General features: G+C 47.8%; 1 protein-coding gene across 1 annotated transcript; it reads right to left on the bottom strand.

The window, feature by feature from the left end:
- Nucleotides 1-1,826: 1,826 nt before the first annotated feature.
- On the bottom strand, nucleotides 1,827-19,551 carry SIAH2 (siah E3 ubiquitin protein ligase 2). The gene is made up of 2 exons (XM_028167996.2): nucleotides 18,560-19,551; nucleotides 1,827-3,398 (listed from the first exon to the last, which is right to left on the bottom strand). The coding sequence occupies exons 1-2, from the start codon at nucleotides 18,971-18,973 to the stop codon at nucleotides 2,841-2,843; spliced, it is 972 nt and encodes a 323-aa protein (XP_028023797.2). The 5' UTR covers nucleotides 18,974-19,551; the 3' UTR covers nucleotides 1,827-2,840.
- Between the last annotated feature and the right edge of the window lie 250 nt (nucleotides 19,552-19,801).

Consider the following 19,801-nt stretch of genomic DNA (forward strand, 5'->3'; position numbering starts at 1 on the left):
TGAAGTTTCCCATAATTTTCACTGGACGGTTCACTGTGAGGACTCCATCCTCTTAATCCTCTAAATCCTAAGGATCTAGGGAAACCAAGGCCAGTTCCTCCACTTGGAAAAGTTGGGAACCCCTGATCTCAAGGTTGGTTAGCTTAAAACAATTTTTTAAAAAATAGAGAATAATGTAAATACTAATATAACATACACCGGGTTCCTGCAACCCAGAATTAATGACTATTAACATTTTCTTCAAGGTATTTTGAGAATCTTTTTTTCTTTAGAATGGCTCAGGCATGTAAGATACAGGCTGAATCTACCATCTTGCTTGATCAGCCAGATTTCTATCAAATTAGAATATAGAACTAGGACGGGAAAGAGAAAGAAATTTTTTTTTATATGGTACATAAGTGTACCATATGATGAGTTTTGACAAATGCCTATCACTGTGTTTTAAATTGCATTTTCCAATTGGAACTACAAAAAAAAGAGATTTTAATTTACATAATCTTTTTTGCTGTTTTCATTTCCACTTAAAACAGGGAATAACCTGGGGATTTTTGTTTGTTTTCTGGCAGAAAATGCTTAAGTTTAAAAAAAAGTCAGAGAGTAAAAGTTAAGTTTATAGATTTCCAGTGACAGATTAAAGAGAGCTAGAAAACTATGGAAAGTGAAAGTTCAGTTTTGTTGCCTACAACTGTATTTTCATTTGTAGTGAAAGCGTTCTAGAAACGTGTTTGAATGGGGACTCAGGAAGTCTGAATTCTAGAATCTGCGCTGCCACTAATGCACTGTATGACTGCTGGCCCATTCCTTTACCTCCTGAGGCTGATAATCTAACATTTTATGCTTTTGGAATAGCTTGATTCCACTGTCTGCTCCATTACAGTCTTTGATCATAGTTTTACCCTTTGGTACCTCATTGACCAATTGGTCCTGATTTCCTCCATCACATATAACAAGAAGGGTGAGCTATGGACACCACAGGATGATGATAAGCTAGGCTAGTTTATGTACAAAACACATTGCCTGGGTGTCATACATGCACTAGACTGCCATCTCTGGACCAGCTCTGCCCCCCGAGGGTCAAAGTCCACCTGCTTCTGGATCCTAGTTTCACCTCCAGGCATCCCTCTATGTACTGGCTTGAAATGTGACTTTCTTGGTGACAAGGATTGTGGTTTTCATTCATTTACTAAACATGTGATAAGCACGTTCTTTTATTCATGGCACTGTTTTTCACCTTTATATGAAGAATAGCCTTGGAGATAAGTTGCTTTAGCCATTCCTTAACTGCCAAAACTCTTTTCCTGGCTAAAAACTCAGTCTCATCTAAAAAACAAAACAACTCTAAAGCCATCATTCCCACCTGGTGCTTCTCTAATGCCATCGGGCCACTAAGGTAAGCAGTCAATCCTCACCAGGCATTCAGGGCGAATATTGTGAATTCCTCTGAGGGTTTAGGGTTGGGACGTAGGGAGTGGTTCACCCTGCCTTCAAACCCAGTACTCTGGACATCAGCTCTAGCCAAGCCTCTTGCTTCTGATTCTGTAAAGCAGGAGAAATACTCTCCTCCCACAAGCTCTGGCACTGTGAGGCAGAAAGAACCACTCCAAGGAGGAGACCTGCCGCACCAACGACACTCTGTGGTTCAGAGAAGTGAGTTTGGACCCCAGTGGTGCCACCAATCCGTGCCATGATCTTGGACGAATGATGGTTTCTTCACGTGGAAACAGTGAGAGCTCCAAGCCCAGGGTAGGGGTGAAGCTTCACGGCACCTGCACCTAGTAGGTACCCAATAAATATGCATTATTCCACTCAGAAGATGAAGCAGGATATTCATTTTTGAAAAATATTTATTAAAAAACTAAAGTGAACGTGGCAAAAACAAACAAACAAACCCAACACATACCTTTAAACAGCAAGCAGATGACACTGGTTAGAAAGCGTTTCCAACTCTACTCATCTAGTCTTTCCCACCATCTAAGTCAAGGAGGGCCACTGAGGGAAGCCACATGTAAACAGGTCTTCTGTACTAGTGATGAGCAAAAACTACGTGAGAGCCATCAAGAGCCATCTGACTTGCTTTCCTAGGCGATCCACCCCAAACACGAGACAGTGACCAGATCTCAGGAATATGTTCGTGGGGATCTGTGGTTCTAGTTTTAATTTGGGGGTGGGGGTGTGTGTGTGGATGAAATAGTAGAAAGACAAACAGTATCAGCAGAGGGCAATCTTAAAGCACCTTGAAAATCTGGACCCTTTCCCACAATTTAACCCATTAATTCTCAAACTTTACTGTTGGAAAGAATCCCCTGATGGGACTGTTAAATTCGCAGGCTCCCCAGACTGCCTGTTTCAGGTGAGCACTCCAGGTGAGTCTATGCACATTGGTTAGCCATCTGGTTTGAGAAACCCTGTTTAAATTGCATTAAAACAATTCCTACCCCCTTAGACACAAGATAAAAGTCAACTTAAGGAATCTGCTGACGGTCACTGTGCTTTTGTCAACTTGCAGGGATCAATATAGGGAGGCAGGCAGGAAAGAGCCTCCGATTCCTAACATACTGGTCTAGAGGAGCCCGAACAACCTGTCAGGTGCTGTTCAGGAAGTGAATAAAATTGAATAATAAAGTTGATTTTAGGTCACAGAGCGGCCTCCAAATGACTAACAGGCCAACCTCCTCCGTCCCAGTTTAATGAACTTTGTCGAGCCAAGGCCAGATGGGAAGCTGCCGTTCACACAGAACACGGGGTAACTGTGGGTCCTGACTTGTGAAGACATAGTGAATAAAATATCTATAAAAACCTTTATTAACCATAGAGCACTATGCCCAAATCATTTCGGTGCATCACGGACAACACGTAGAAATAGTCACATTGATTCCGAGGTTCCCATTATCTGCAAAGAGATGCGCTATGGCTGTGTCGAAAACCAGGCAGTCGCTGTTCATGATGGCCGAGGACACGCCGTCGTGGATGGACCGGGGCGTGGCCTCCCAGGTCAGTCTCCTCCGGTTCCCGTTCAATTCCAGTCTGTAGGCGAAGTTCTCGGCCTGCTTGCGGGTGCCGATGAGCAGAACGATGGCGAAGAACTGCTGGTGGCCCTCGTACTTCTCTTGCTTCTCCAGCACCAGCATGAAGTGATGGCCGAAACACGACTGCATCATTACCCAGTCCACGGCCCCCGGCAGGTTAATGTCTGTGGCCAGGAAGACGATGTCTTCTCCCTGAAGGGTGGTGATGCTCTTGTGGGCGTGCATGAGATGGGACATCACGGCTTCCAGGGACCCCTGCCACTTGCAGGAAGCACCGGGACAAGGGCAAGAGTAGGGGCGGTATTCACAGATGTCTTCGTGCTCCGGCTTTTCCGTGTGGTGCAGGGTCAGGGAACAGCCCGTGGTGGCGTACTGCGGGGACAGAAAGAATCAGAGTGACACATCGGGCCTCCTCAACCTCTGTGGGTGCAAACCTCTAAGAGGATTCACCCGCTCAGCTTTCCAAGACTTAAACTGCATTCTTATTTCAACTACTTTTGCTCGAGAGGAGTTAAATATTGAAGACTTCAAAGTCTCAGTGCCTTTTCATCCTCAGCGCTGCCGTGCATAAAATCAGGAGCACGTCCCGCACCAGCAATGAACTGCATTCCCGCCCCTGTTCCAACGCTTAAAAACATGAGAACTCAAGTGCTCTTAACTATAAATGTCTCAAACGAAATTGTGAAGCCAGCCCTAGAAAATCTGGCCTTTTCCTTATTTTCTGTGAATTTAAAGAATTTTTTAAAAGAATTTAGAATTGCTTAGGGGTAGGATAAGGAATACATGTTATCTCCAGACTAGTTTTCCCCTACAGACAATTTTGCAGATAATATAATTCCCCTCCGTTGTCCTCGTCCGCTTCTTCCTGGCTCAAATTGTGACCAGCAGGCAGCCTGTGGGAAGGCTGTCCTGTGGTTCCCTGCTCTTGCTGCTGGAGTGACCAGCCCAGGGCAGAAGAGGGCTGGAGACCCCTCACGTTGCTAGAAGTATGACCTCGCCTTCTTCACCTTTTACCTTCCCCTCAGGGTGGGCTTTGGACATACTTTTTGTGGGAAAGGAAATCACATCCAAGAGCTACTTAACTAACTCGGGAGACTGCTGGTCAGTTTGGTTCCAGCCAGTGGAGGTTAAAGTGAGAAGGGCCTCACCCTCTTCTCAAAGCCCGCTGGGCTTTCCCCAGACCCCGTCCTCAAGTCCATGTGCACATCTCTTCATGACCCGGTGGGTCAGGTCCTCATGACAGGCCCGGGAAGAAGGGGAACTGAAGTGGGTCCTGGAGCGGCCGCTTGTCCTAGATGAGTTTTCTGACAGTCTCTCCCTTCAACGCTGCCTTAATAGGGTGGAAACAAAATCTTTTTCTCCCTGCACTCGGGATGACATTCCTGATGGATAAATCACATCTATCATGAGACAAGACCACGCCAAAAGGAATTAGATTTCTATACCCAACCTTCGTAAGAATGACCACGTTAATTCCCAGATACCAGATGGAGAATCAGCTCACAAGTAGACACTTGCCCAGAGTACTATGCTGTTGTTTTGTCAAGGATAAGGAAACCTGAATGAACTTTTCGGGTGAAACCAGAAGTTAGCTTCATCCCCCTCGAGCCCAGGGTGGCAGGTATGCCATCTGGGTTCCCCCACTTGGATCCCCTCGCCCCTTGTTGAGACATGAAGACACCATATGAGGGAAGGGCCACGTCATTTTTCTTTTCTTCTTTTTCTTTTTTTTTTGGCCGTGCCAGGCAGCTTGCAGGATCTTAGTTCCCCAACCAGGGACTGAACCCAGGACCACAGCAGTGAAAGCGCCAGGTCCTAACCACTGGACCGCCAGGGAAGTCCCCCATGTCATTTTTCTAAGATGCTATGTCCAATGCTAAAAAAACAAAACCAAACCCCACAGCTGTTTTTGCTTCTCCCTACCCTGCCTTAGGGAATAAACCCCTTATAAACTTTAAATAGGTCACATTCTAATCTTTACAGCTGAATTCATCCCTAGCAATAAGCAGACACTGAGCATCTTCTCCTTACAAGACCCTAAGCTGTAGTCACTGAGTGGATACAGAGCAGAGAAGGCAGCTACCACCCTTAGGGAGATGAGTCTCCCCTAGTACGGAAGAAGACGGTGGCTTAAAGAGAGAAATGCAGCTCCTTCCTCCTCTGTACCTAAAGTGAATTATAATGGTCTTCAGCAGAAATTGGCAGAAATAGTCGACAGTTACTTACTTTGCCCGTAGGAATTGTGCATTCATCTTTTAAAACCACGGACTAATTTTAAAAGCACAGGTATAAGAAACTTAATCAGAAGGAGAAACAAATTTATTTATCCATATATATTTATAGTTGGTGTTCCTAACAGTGTAAGGCCCTAAAAAACAAACCTCTATTAACTGTGTTTTAACTCTAGGGTGAGGCTCAGAACACAGAACCTTCTGGTGGTCTTCTGTGAGTGATGGGTGAGGCGCTTCTGCCGGGTGTTTAAAAACACACATCCACACAATAAAAATAGCAAGAATTGGCCCAGAGCCTGGCAGATTCCCTGGCTGAAACAAGCCCTCAATATTTGGATCTGAAGACCTTTCACCACTGGCTGTTTACCACAGCTGCCCAGGAATAATTCCAGGAATGAGATGAACTCTGGCACAGAGTGTACAGAAAAGTACCACCTGCCCCTCTTCCCCAGCCCGAAGCCCCAAACCACTCCAGGTTCACGAAGTCAAATGTACAACAAATATTTATCACCTAGCAAGCATTTTAGAACTTTTTCTTGCGTAACTCAAGTAGCAATATTTATAGTCTGAATTATTGGTTTGCCTTACAAGTCACACGCTCTTCCTTCGACCCAAATACAGAGAACAGGGGACCTCCCCAAATTACACGAACAGACCAGGCTTTACTTAGCATCTGTGTGACAGTGACCTTATGAGAAAAGATCTTGCTACAGCCTCTATTAACTGAAATAAATGTAATTTTAAAGTGTTAATGTGCTTACTCTGCTTTTTCTAAACAAGCTGAACTTTAATGCCAATCTATTCCTTCTCTTTTCCATCATGGGTGAGGGCGTGTCTTCATGACCACTGTTAGGACGACTAGATGAGAGATGATCTCTAAAGAGGAAAGATCTAAGCTTTAAACGTGTGTGCACTCACACGCACACGTACACATGCACTCTCGTGCCACACTTCATACTTGTGACAGTCTCGCCATTGTTCTGGAAGGATGTTCTTGTCACCTACATTAGGGGCACTCCTCCAGGGATCAGAGGGCGGGCTTCAGGGTCTGTGAATTCCCCGAGACTGTCTATAAAATGCTCTAGGTGCCACTGAGGAGCAAACCCAAACTGCACTGGTCCCTGGGCTTGTGTTTTCTCCATAAGCTCCACGGATTTCTAAGGGCTGCCAACCTCTGTGGCGCAGATCCCGCCCCTGCGGTGTTTGCTGTCAGAGGGGCCACACCATGCAACAATAAACAGCTCAGATACATCAGAAAAACAGGTAACTATGCAAAGGAAGATCGGGTGGGGGGCGGTGACAGGTGATTTCAAAGTGGGGAGAGGTTGAGGAAGAGGGGGGAAGGGAAGCTTCACTGTGGATGAAGCGGGTTGTGGATGGAGTAGGTCCACCCAGTTCTAGCACAGGGTCAGTGGAGCAAACAGTGGGGATAAAACCTAAATGAGCAGGAGGGTCCAGGTTCCGCCAGGGACGTCACTGACAGTTTAGTGTATTTTCCGGGTTTCTCTACAGCAGCACTATTGACAGAGAGCAGATAAGTCTGGGTTTGGGGGGTCTGTGCATTGGGGGATGTTTAGCAGCATCCTGGCCTCTGCCCGCTAGATGCCAGAGCATCTCCCCACCCACCACGTTTTTTTTTAAATTATGTATTTATTTATTTATTTATTTTTGGCTGTGTTGGGTCTCCGTTTCTGTGCGAGGGCTTTCTCCAGTTGCGGCAAGTGGGGGCCACTCTTCATCGCGGTGCGCGGGCCTCTCACTGTCGCGGCCTCTCTTGTTGCAGAGCACAGGCTCCAGATGCGCAGGCTCAGTAGTTGTGGCTCACGGGCCCAGCCGCTCCACGGCATGTGGGATCTTCCCAGACCAGGGCTCGAACCCGTGTCCCCTGCATTGGCAGGCAGATTCTCAACCACTGCGCCACCAGGGAAGCCCCCACCACGTTTTGACGACCAGAAATGTCACCAGGCCTGGCCAAATGTCTCCTGGGCGGCAAAATCACCCCAGCTGAGAGCCACTGATCTTCAATGAGTGACAAAGCCCGGCGGGGCGGCCACACTCGCAGCCGCGAGGAGGGGCCACACGAGGAAGCGGGTCTGGCTGGGCACCGGCCCAGCCAGCGGGCACTACCCAGGGCAGCTCAGGAACGCCAGCCCTGACGCACGACTAGACCTTGATGGCTTGTGCAGCGAGGAGGGAGCCCGGGGCGCTGGTTCCACCCGTTTCCCAGACTGACTGACTCATCCTGGCCACGTCGTCATTGGTGGCCGCACCAGGGTCAGAGCCATGTGTTTCCAGGTCCTCTGCCGCTCTTTCTCGGCACAAAACAGCTTAGGAGTCAGACAGGCTAAGAACCAATCTCGAGAAAAAGAGACAATTTCCATCTGCCTTGATGCCCCGTACCCTCCACCGAACACACACACAACACCCAGGGTCCACAGATACACTGTTTCTGGAAGCGGGTTCAAATATGAACTTCTTCCTTGGGTGGCAAGGAGAAAAAGCAGCCCTGAAAGCAGCCCTCCCTAAGGAATGAGGTGGCAGCACCTCACAAACAAGTAACCAGTAATCAGGCCCTCCCAGCCCTCCCTGGCCTCTGGCAAGAAAGTCCTGAGGCTTCCCTTCTCTCAGTCTGGCTGGGGCCTGCCCACCCAAGGGGAGGGTTCAAAGGATGCCCGCTTTCCTTGAGACGCCCGCTTCTTCACTGCACACTCTTGTTCCTGAGATAAAGCACCTGGGCTGCTTCGCAGAGGGCTGTCTGCAGCCTGGGACACATCCATGGTTATAAATGAGATTTCTCCACCGGCAAATATCTGCTCGTCTCTTCCAGGGCCGAGTGGGATCTGCTTTAAGTAAACCTCTTTAACGGGAGGTTAGGGGAGACACGACCACACACAGGAGCCCAAAGATAAAGAAGAATGTGTGTGGCATGGGGCAGATGGTCCAGAAGAGTGAGAAACAAAGCAATGTTGAAATAACATTTCTGACTTCTCTTTTAGAAACTTTTCACGTTGTGATGGCTCAAAAGTCTTGTGCAAACACGTTCTGCCATGAAAAGGGCAACATGTGACCCGGTGCCTCATTCTGATGTCTTTGCAGAAAGCAGTAAATAGTGCCAATTGTTTTCTGGACGTGGGGTTTGAAGGTTGTTTTACTTAAGCTGGAATTTAGACAAGGTTTTTCCCTTTTTGGCATAGAGACACCTTGACACTCAAATACACACGACGAGGTATGTCAGAAACGTAGTCAAACACTAGACACCTGTTATTTACCTAAGAAACACAGGCATATTATATTTGTTTATGGAATGGGTATATAAACAGAATTATTAGCCTGCATGCTAGTTAAGGTCATGGATCCTGTGACTGGTTTAGAATAAGTCTTTTCACCTATTTAATCAAATCTGAATCCATGCGATTCAAGAACGATTTGCTGGACTCCAGCAATCAACAGTCTGTGACACTGGAGGCGCCGTGCACAGAAGCAGGTCCCTCTTGGGGCCTGTGAGGTAACCGCCTTACCTCCCTCTGCTTACCTCCTAGGCAACAGTGAAATGTATTAGCAAAGTATCTGCCAGCACCTCAAACGAGAATGGCTCAAGAAAAACAAAGTACAATATATATTGTGCTGTTGATGCTTATAAACTTTTGAATTAAATCCAAGAAATGACCTTGTCTTGGAGTAAGCAAAAGCAAAGTGCACTTTCTTTCCATCTAAATAAGCTGTAATCATCACAGAATGCACACTGACAGCCAAATGCAATGTCTGACCCTGGACTGGGAAACCAAAATTGCTACAAAGGGCGTTACTGGGGCAACCACTGAAATTTGAAATATGAACTATGGATTAGATAAGAATATCTACTGCATATCACATTATCACCTTATTTACATAAACTATTTGTGCGGGGGTGTTTATAGCTTTTCTGAAACCTTACATAGATGGGGAAACATGATGCTTTCGTCATTTTGATGGCTATACGTCCCTCTTGCTTAAAATGTGTTTACAACCACTGGTAGAGTGGCTGTGATTAGAACTCAAGTACCCAGTGTCCTGTGTAACCTTGGATTGAGCCTACCTACCTACCAAGTCACCTCTGAGTGGGTCCATAAAACTACCTACTACTCAGCCCTTGGCTGCTATTACCAGTGGAGAATTTCAGATGTGGGCAACAGAAGAAAGTGACATCTCTTCTTTATTATAATAATCATACTCGCCCTGCATCTGTCCTTCCTCTAAGAACTTCAGCGGATTTTCACTTAACTCAAACGGTATATTCCTCACCTCTGCTATGAGGTAGTGCAAAGACATAATTATCTACCCATAGTGCAGTAACAGTTTCACAGAGAAGACCGTGTCACTCAGTACTTGAACTGTCACACAGTGGTGAGGCTAAGAAAATACTGACATTTAACTACATAAAACTTTCTTCTGGAGAAGGCAATGCTAATTCACATCTTGGGCTCAAAAATTCCTCCTTTTCGCCTAAGAAAAAGTCGCCGAGCCCCATGTGGCAGAGCTTTCTTACTGCAGGTGACTTGGTGGAAGAGTCTGGCATCTTATTATTGCAGTCATCTGAGGACATCCTACTCTTGGGGAGGGCTGTGTGTGCGTTTGGCCTTACAAAGACTCCTTGGGCTGGCAGGGGGGTCTTTTTAATCTTGGAAATGTTAAACAAAAGTTGACTTTTGACCAAATATACCTCTCATCTGACCATAGCTCGAGCTAGCAGGCAACCCCACCATGGCTTGGAGAACCAGTTTCGTAAGGTCCCTTCAGAGTCTCTGTTCAAGCGAACAAAAGCACCGAAAAGTAGGAGCTGGAGGGAGAGGCGTTATGGGCCTTGTCCAGCCTTTCTCAGTACACCCTTCCCGCCAAGCTCCCACCTGCATGATCACGTTCACTGCCCTGCCCACCCTTCAAACGGCGCTACAATCCCTCTGGATGTTTTATTTCTCAGTGAATGCAAACTGAATTCACAAGAAGGCTGAAGTGGTAGGGTTGCCAGATGTAGCAAATAAAGATACACGCAGCTCAGTATGTTCCAGACAATATTTGGGTTCTACTTATATCAAAAAATTATTTGTTTATTTGAAACTCAAATTTAACTGGGCATCCTGTATGCCCAGTTAAATAAAAGGCCCCTTCTGGTACCACTACCGCCATCCCTCCAAAAGCCACTACGTGAGGCTGGGATTCCTGTTCCTCAGCTGGTGGAGTTGGTAGCAGCAAGGGCAGGAGGTTGAGACATTGTATGTGTAATTATAAGGCACATTCTGGAGTTCCTGCTCCCCAAACTTACAAACTTTGGGCAAATCTCTTAGGGGGGAAGCTAACCGTGTCCTACCTCCTTTACAAAGTAATTCGGAGGATAACAAGAGATAAATGCACCCAGCTCGGGCCAGGTAAACAACATTTTCTACAAGCACTGGCCTTCCGTACAGCCCCATCAGGATCTTCCTTCCCTTCCTTCTCCGTGGGCGTGCTGCTGCTCATCCTTTTTATTTTAATTTTAAAAAAAATTTTTATTTATTTTTGGCTGCGTTGGGTCTTCACTGCTGCGCGCGGGCTTTCTCTAGTTGCGGCGAGCGGGGGCTACTCTTCGTTGCGGTGGCGTCTCTTGTTGCGGAGCACAGGCTCTAGGTGCACGGGCTTCAGTAGTTGTGGTGCCCGGGCTCAGTAGTTGCAGCTCATGGGCTCTAGAGTGCAGGCTCAGTAGTTGTGGCGCACAGGCTTAGTTGCTCCACAGCACGTGGGATCTTCCCGGACCAGGGATCAAACCCATGTCCCCTGCATTGGCAGGCGGATTCTTAACCACTGTGCCACCAGGGAAGTCCTGCTCATCCTTTTTAATGCAGCTCCAACACCACCACTGAGGGAGGCCTCCAGACTCCTCTGCTCCTACTACTTCAGAAGGGCTCTGTTGGTACATCTATCTCCAGAGTTAGACTCAGAGTTTCAGAAGGATGGGGCGGGAGGGGTGGGGCGATGGCTGGCTAGGCAGACGGTTTGTAGGAAGAGAGGGCTTGGGGCTGCAGGGGATTCCAACGCAGAGGTGAATCTGATGAAAAGTTAGTGGGTCATCAGGAGGAGCCAACTCTCGCCTGATGTTACATGAGGGAGAAAAAGCAGGCAGCAGCATTAAGAAAAGCAAAAGGATAACACCCATTGCTGGTGACGCTGGAGAGAAATGGGCACTTGATTGTAAATGATTCTACGTGAGAAGGCAATTTGGCTGTATTAGCAATAGCTTCTGATTTCTGCACATACCCTTTGGCCCTATCATTCAACATCTAGGAATTTATCATTAGGAAATAATTATTTTCTTATGCACAGGGATTCAGTTATAGCAGTACTTTTCTTTTTTCTTTTAAACACAGTAAGAAAACAGAATGATTTAAATGACCACAAACTGGAGTTTGATTAAATAACTGATACATTCATAATCAACGTTGCATTCCATAACATTCCAGAGTTATGGAACTGCAATACTATGCAGCCATTAAACAGGATTTTAAGGAATATTTATCAGTGTGGAAAAGCAGTCACAATGTGTTAGATGAAAAAACAGGTTATGAAATAGTATGTGGATTTCCCATCTTACTTGTTTTTCGTTGTTTTTTGTTTGTTTGTATATTTTGATGTAGCGGTTAAGTTTGCAAGGACATATGCAAAAGTGGTGTAGTGGCTATTCTAGGTGGTGGGGATTATAGAAAATAATACCAAATTAAAATCTCCTATATGTTCTATATTAAAAATAATGATCGTAACTTTTAAAAACATAAAATACACGCATAAAAAGTGTTGCCTAATCTAATCAGGCTTTCCCTTCTAAAAGCGTTAAAGAGATTTTTAAAAAGTCTCACCACTGAAAAACTAATGCCAGGGCCAATTTATCCAGCTCTATGAAAACCCTACAAGATTAGGAGTAGGGAAGAGAAGCTCGGTGGGAGAAAATAAGATTCCTTTTTTTCTTTTAAAGTGTATCCTGGACCTGACCTCAGACTCTGGCTGTTTGCTTTCTGTAGTTTCTAACTGTGCACGTTTATTTAGTGTTTACTATGTGCTGGGCACTTTGCATGAGTTATTACATTTGATCCTCACAACAACCCAATCATCACCCCATTTTACCTATGAACCTCTGGGGCTTGGAGAGGTCACCAAGTAGTCACAGTGGGGATGCAGTGGGATCTGGACCAGGAGGCTCGAGTAGGGCTGCTCTCAAAACTACCAGAGTAAGAGGTAGCCTGGGGGAGAAGGAGTGAGCCAAAGACACTACCTTCATTGATTCAAAGTTATAAAATAGGGCCCAGGCCCACACATTTAACACAGGTTACCTTCCATCCATCTCGACAGTGTCTGTGGCTGAAAACTGGGAAGGGGGTAACCTTTTATCTCACAGACACTGTACAGTGTAAAAATCATGACAATAAAGCCTTTACCCAACTGGAAATGAGAGTGACAGCTTCCCAGTTTTTAAGAAACGAATGGAGAAAGATGCACACATGGGGCAAAGTTGATGAAATTCTGCTAGGGAATTTTCTGTATCTCTCACAAGCGTCACAAAGTACACTCAGGTTTAATATAAAAACACATTTGCTCAGGAAGCCTCTCTGTGTGACTCACCAGCAACACACAATGGCTCTGAAGGCTGGTGTTCACTCTGGCAAATGTGTACCGACTATGTGCTCCTTTCAAGGAGTGAGGAGGACCTTACGGACGGGAATAAGAAACGTCACAGTTAACAAATTTCGTCAGATGTACAAGGCTGGCTCTTAAGACATTTTACACTGAGGTTTTACTGTAGTCATTTGTATACAGCACTCTATATGGGGCTTCAAAAAAAAAGGGCAACTCTAATCCACTCCTAGGCTGGGGACTTCATAGGTCAGACCTGCTGTACCTTTTGGTTCTGCTTGTACTAAAGATCACCTTTAAGTAACAATGATTTAGTCTAGTTCCAGGCGGTGGCGACCTGTGAAAAATCTTTGGCCAATTCTGTGTAGAATCAGCATTAAACTTTGGTACTCTTTCCTAGTTGGTGCTTCTGTTCTTGATTTTATACTCAAAAGCTGTCACCTTTGTTCTTGAAAATCTTGAGCCTCACCAGAAATGCACGTGGACCCCGGTGCCTGCCAGCACAGGCTTTTAGGAGCCAACCTGGTCAACTTCAGCCAGGAGTGAGGACGGCAGGGACGATTTCCAAGGTAAAGGATTTTGTCTTAGGGGAATTATTGAGGCTCAGAAGAGATCTTTGAAATTGTTTTGGCAAATCAGCTTATCCCCTCAGGATTTTAGGTGATTGATCACCCATCACCTAGCAACCACTGTGATCCCACCCATCTTCCATCTGATTTGGTGAAGCAGAAGCCCTCTCCAGCACTTCTGATCTGAGAGTGCCCACCAGCTAGGGGTTATCTCCGTTCTTTTTAACTGATATACAAAACGGTCCAAGGAAGTAGTGACTGGACTGAGGTCACAGAAAGCCAGGATGAGAACCCAGTCCTGTCTCCTGCGTAGTGCCCTTTTCCCTTGGACAGCTCGCTAGATTCCAAAATTTTAGGGCAAAAAAAGATCCTTGGTATAATCATTTAGTCCAACTCTTTCTCTTAAAGGCACTCAGGTGCCTTTTACAAAGTCAAACATCTAGTCAATAGGACAACAGTTCAGGTCTCCCAAAGGCCAGGAGGTTGGCATTCTCTCCGGGCAAAACAAAGATGAAAAGGCAATAAGCTGTAACAGTTGGGGCCTATCAGAGTTCCAAAGTTCATACATGCTCAGAATTAAATGAGAACTTCCAGGCACAATGGATGCTTTCTAGAAGAGAACCAGGTCAGAGGTTGCACACTGGCAGCTGGAATTTGGTCTGCAGACATGGTTGGTTGGGCCTGCAAGTACTGGCTTTACATTTGAATTTGGCCAACGTTAAAAAAAAATTGAGTTTTTTTTAAAAAATTTATTTATTTATGGCTGCGTTGGGTTTTCGTTGCTGTGTGCGGGCTTTCTCTAGTTGTGGCGAGAGGGGGCTACTCTTCGTTGTGGTGCGCGGGCTTCTCATTGCGGTGGCTTCTCTTGTTGCAGAGCACGGGCTCTAGGCGCACGGGCTTCAGTAGTTGTGGCACGCGGGCTCAGTAGTGGTGGCTCGCGGGCTCTAGAGCGCAGACTCAGTAGTTGTGGCGCACGGGCTGAGCTGCTCCGCAGCATGTGGGATCTTCCCGGACCAGGGCTCGAACCCGTGTCGCCTGCGTTGGCAGGCGGATTCTTAACCACTGTGCCACCAGGGAAGCCCAAATTGAGATATTTAACATTCAAAAAAATCCAGATTTCTGGCTTTTCTTGAAAAAATCCAAAGGTCTGGTATGGCTGCATCCACATTCCCATCCCTGCCAACCAGCCAGAGTCAGGCAAAAGTTGCCCTCTTTGAAGGTGGCATGTGTGGTCCCACCCCCAATCACCCCCACTGCCCCTGACGTCACCCGAACCTGAGGTCACGTGTCAGATGCCTCTGTCCCTCGCATTACCGGTCCCTGCTGGTATTTACAATTTGTCCCTACCTGACTAGATGAGTCTACACTGAGGAGCTTTTAACTTTCAGTTGGATTATCTAATTTGACTTCTTTTTTTTTTTTTTGAGGGACACAAACAGCACTGTCACAATCCAACTGCAGGGAAGCCTTAATCTGACAGAGGCTTTCCAGTTCCATAATTATTTGGTGATAATGCTGCTAGAAACTTTTAGAGGAGCCAAAGAAAAAGTGGAAAGAAAATGTCTCACAGTGTAAGTGGGCTGGGATGGTTTAGCATTTCCCATGGTTGCGGAGAGAAATACTTGGCTAATATTAAAATACACTGTTGAGTGGGGGGCACCAATGTGTCAACCTTCACTTCTCCCCCTACAGCCACGTTCCCCGGAGGTGGCGGTGGGTTTGAGATAAGGGGATAGGATGCCTAAACTTCTCAGGCGTGGCACAGGCCATAGAATGGACTAAAAATACCACAGGTGGCAGACAGCCATACTCTGATAGAGATCCTTTTTTTAAAAGGAGACCTGAGCTAATAGCGCATATGGTGCCCTCTATCAAAGGTGCTGGCAGGACTCTAGCCTTTAATTATGTGACCCCACACCTACATAAGGAAGCTATTTGGCAACGCATCCATTTTGGGGGCAACTGAAGCACAAGCAGTTCAGAGCTGGGTTGAAATCCCCCCAAATATTAGGTTTGTCAGCTATTCCCTCCCTCCTCTCCCCGCCACCCTTCCCACCCCACAAGCCCTACAACATTCCTGCCAATGAATTTTATAGTCAGCATCTATGTTGTCTCATTGGGATGTGTCCATCTGGTGAACTCATCCAGTCGGATGATTTTGTTACTGGTGTCAACCTCAAGTTATGATTTGGAGCCTTGGAGTATAAGCTCAGATTCCAAATCCCTACATAGTGAGTAGTACAAAGGATGTGTGCCTTCGGAATGCAGGTTTATGGGCTGGTCCACTGTGTGATCTTGACAAGTCACTTAACACTTAACCTCTCTATAGGCGCTTGTTTCCTCACCTGCGAAAAAGAAAAGCAAACTCATAAAAGATGACCCATGCAAAGGAGCTGGCATGCAGAGGGCATCCAACAAGCATTCCACAGAGCCTCCCTTCTTTTCATGGAATTCTAGAAGCTACAGGTCCTTAGAAGTTGAACAGTCCAATCTCCTCATCACAGATGAGGACATCAAGGCCCCCAGAGGTGGTCTCTCAGGCAAACAATGGCAGTGCTAGGCAACTCCTGAGACCTGGCTTCTGGTATTTTACCCAACACTGGTTTTCTCCCATGAGCCAGCCCATGAGAGAGACTCAGAGCAGGCAGGGACAGTGACAAGGCAGTCCCTATGATTTCCAGGGGCAAGTGCGAGCCATAGGGCTTGCTAGGCAGACCTAGTTTGCTGAAGTTTGCCACAGACCTCACCACTCCCTATTGCTCTCAGCCTCCCCAACAAACATTATCTCAGTTGCTTGCTGAGCCTCTGTATCCAGCCAAGTTTGGTTTATCCAAACTAACTGGCTGAGCTGCCCTGTCAATAGTCTGGATTACTGATCAACCAGAGTCGAGGCATGCATACTCCAGCTCTATAAATCTCACACATATGCATTCGCACAAAAGTGAGCCCCCAGGTCACTTTCTAAGCTTGGTTTCTGGTCTGCAGGGGGATGGTTGACCCTGTCTAATTTCAGCTTGCAAAGTGATGGCTTTGTCCAACTGCAGTCTTACAGAATGGGAACTTTAAAAATCACTGACGTGTACAGAAACGCTGGATACCCTTGATTCCCAAGAGGACTCTTCTTCAAGAGAGACTTCACATTAGGAAAGAACACGTGCTTCAATAGGAACCAGAATTCTGGATCCTGAAAGTGAAACTTCATACTTCAGACAGCATGTTGTAACTGTCCCTTTCCCTTTCTCTGGGGAGCAACATAATGCTTTTTAAAAATAAATTAGGGATAGCTGACTGATATCCAATGCTCATTTGTGACCTGTACTTCATCTAAAATAATTTCTTTTATCAGCCACTGAAGGTTTGGGGGAAAGTGAAAGGCTGAGAAGATGGCTCCCCAGAAACCCTGTGGGGCATCTGCCAGCTCCTCACCCAGGCCCCACAAAATATCTCAAACCTCAAATATCCACTCTTACGTCACCTATCGCCAAATCTTCTCTTGATCACTAGGCTGCCACCTTCTTCATGACCCTAAGAAAATTTTGGAACTATTTTGTCTAAATTTTATAACAACCTACTACTGGGCTGGGTGAATTAGTAAGCATTACATGAGGAGTAGTTGAAAGCAGAGTAATTTATTAGGGTTGACTGAAAACCCATAGCTCAGACTCGGATTCAAACCCTTATTTGAATATGCTATTTTAAACTTGATTTGTGGTAGGGCACAGACCAAATTAAATCACTCATTTTACCGACTGGAGTCCCAAGCTTCAATTCTCTGGTGGATTATTTTTAATTTAAAAATAAGTCTTGCCCTATAAAAGTAAGCAGCAGCAAGAAAAAATGCAAGACAGCCTAAATGGCCCAAGAGACAGTAGTTACTTTTACAAAAAAACACAGAGGTATTAATGACATTATTTCTAAGTTCAGAGAGTGAACTTTATGGTAAAATTCTAGGTTATAATAAGGTAACATAGATAGGTATGTCTCTGAAACTGCTCCTGAAGATTTTTAAATGACATTTGTAGGTAAACAGATGCTACAATATGACCACACAATGCAATATTATGCAGTGATTTAAAATACAATGAGGTAGAGCTAGGCTGCAGACATAGAAAAATACGTGTGCTGAAACGAATTTAAGACAGCAAGTTGCAGAAGCCATTTTTGGAGAAAAACTTATGTGTGCATATATAAACCTTTCTGACACTGACATCTACGATTCTATATTCAGCTGCGGAAGAGTATTTTTATATATGGTTAGAAAAAACCCTATGCAGATGCACACTAAACCTAACACTGGTGGGAAAGGAGGTGCGACATCTTGCTCTTTCACTTGACTTCTTGTCTCAGTGATGTGCTTTTTTTCTTTTTTTTTTTGCAAGATCATCGATAATTTTTTAACTAAATAAAAAATAAAGTGATGGGCTTTAAAGAACTGTAACAACAGCTCCTGCGTGCCCTTCCTGTTAAATTCCCATCAACTCTTCCTTTCACCCCACTTAGTGAAAAAACACAACTCCCCAGTCCTTGGAAGCCTGGGAGAGGGAAAGGCGTGGCTTACAGGGTTCTCTTCTTGCTGGAGGAAAACAGGCTGTAGGCACCCTTTTTTTAGCTACCCTCCCGAGGGCTCCCACGTGTCAGGGGTGCGCTGAAAGCAGGCGCGGGGTGCAGGAGGAATCCAGTAGCAATTCTTCCAAGCCCAGCGCTGGTAAAGGGTGCGTTTGGTTCGCCCTTTCCCCCCCACTCCTCAATCCCCCAAAGACGGTCAGCTTCCCGGTCCAAGTTTTACTTGGGCGGCCCAGCTCTACCCAGCCTGAGTACACGTCTGCAGAGTACGCAGGCTCCGGGTGGGGAGAGCGTGGAGTGTTCTAACAATGATCGCGTGCCAATTAGGCTGGGGTCAGTGATCGGGCAGCTGTCAGCCCAGAGCTACTCCCAAAGTGGACAGGTGGGCATGCGGGAGCGTGGACAAGGTGTAAACATTTTTTTTTTTTAAATGAGAGAGATGCCACCTGCCTCTCAGCGCCTGCGAGTGGGCTGGAGGACACAGGAGTTCCGGGAGGTCGCCGGGCGGAGGTGCGCGGCTGGCACCTGGGCTTACCTTGCAGGGAAACAGGACTGCCGAGGCCACCTTCTCCATAGCCAGGTTCCTGATGCTGGGCGTCAGGGCGCCCCTGCACGTCGGGCAGCAGCTCAACTTCTGGCGGCATTGGTTACACACCAAGTGCCCGGCCTGGCACTGCAGGATGGGGGGCAGGACATAGTCAAAGCAGACCGGGCACTCGAAGAGCGAGGTCAGCTCGTGGTGCTGCGGGGACACCGGGCCAGCCCCGCCGCCGCCCGGGCCCGAGATCACCGCCGCCGCGGCGGGGACCGCGGACGAGCCGGGGCCCGCAGCCGAGATGGTGGCGGCGGCCGGGGGCGCAGTCGGGGACTGAGCGTGCTGGGGCTGCGGCGGCGGCTGCTTGCTGCAGGGTTTGTTAGCGCTGGGGCCGGTGGAGGACGGGCGGCTCATCGCGCTCCGAACCAACCATGGAACTGCGGGCGCCTGCCTGCCGCGGGGCCGCCGGGGTCAAGGCGGTGCGCGCCCCGCGGGCGGCGGGCTCCTGGGCAACGCCACCGCGCCCAGCCCGGGACCGAGCAGCGGAGGCGGTCGGCGCCGGGCAGGCGGGGGGGTGGGGGGGGGCCGAACCGCGCTGACGATCTCCGCGGTCCCCGGCGCTCCGAACACCCCTCCGCGCCCCCAGACTCCTCCTCCCGGAGGCGTCGCGGACCCGAAGCCGAGCGGTGCGCAGAACCACGGCCCACTCGCTCCTGGAGCGGCAGCTGACGCAAGCCCCGGGGGCGCGCGCGGACGTGACGCTTGGATACGTGTGCGGCCGCCCAGGCGCGCGGGGACTGGCAGAGCCACCCTGCACTGGAGCGCCGGCTCCGCCCAACTCCAGCTGGCAGCACGGGGGACCGCCTAGCGCGGGCGCTTCCTGCCGGGGCTGAGGGCCCGACCCGCGCCAGTGAGCATGTCCGGTCACCGCCGCGCGGGGTCTTGATTTTCCGGGCTGCGGAGGGGGCCGCTTTTCGGGAAGGCGTTGCCCAAGTCCTCTGGCCACACCCCGGGGAGTCACGCCGACGCGTCCCGCGGGCGCAAACCAGGGCAACTTTAGGCGGGGCGGGGGCTTGGATGGTGGGCGGGGCAGGACGCGGGCGCCCGACGACAGGTCGGAAAAAACCGGGAGGTTTCTCTTCCCCGGGTTGAGTCAGCAGCGCGCGGGGGAGGCTTGCTGCGCGGCCAGCCCAGCTCTTAGTCTGGAGCGCAGGGTCAGGACCCGGAGCTTTGGGCAAGAGC

This window comes from Balaenoptera acutorostrata, chromosome 4 (genome assembly GCF_949987535.1).
Source record: "Balaenoptera acutorostrata chromosome 4, mBalAcu1.1, whole genome shotgun sequence".
NCBI classification, from domain to species: Eukaryota; Metazoa; Chordata; class Mammalia; order Artiodactyla; family Balaenopteridae; genus Balaenoptera; species Balaenoptera acutorostrata.

Excerpts from the sequence above, each read along its gene's own strand:
- SIAH2 (XM_028167996.2), bottom strand. The coding sequence starts at position 18,973 with ATGAGCCGCCCGTCCTCCACCGGCCCCAGCGCTAACAAACCCTGCAGC. Across the intron at positions 3,399-18,559 it reads CAGTCCTGTTTCCCTGCAAG|TACGCCACCACGGGCTGTTC; the intron begins GTAAGCCCAGGT and ends CTGTCCCCGCAG.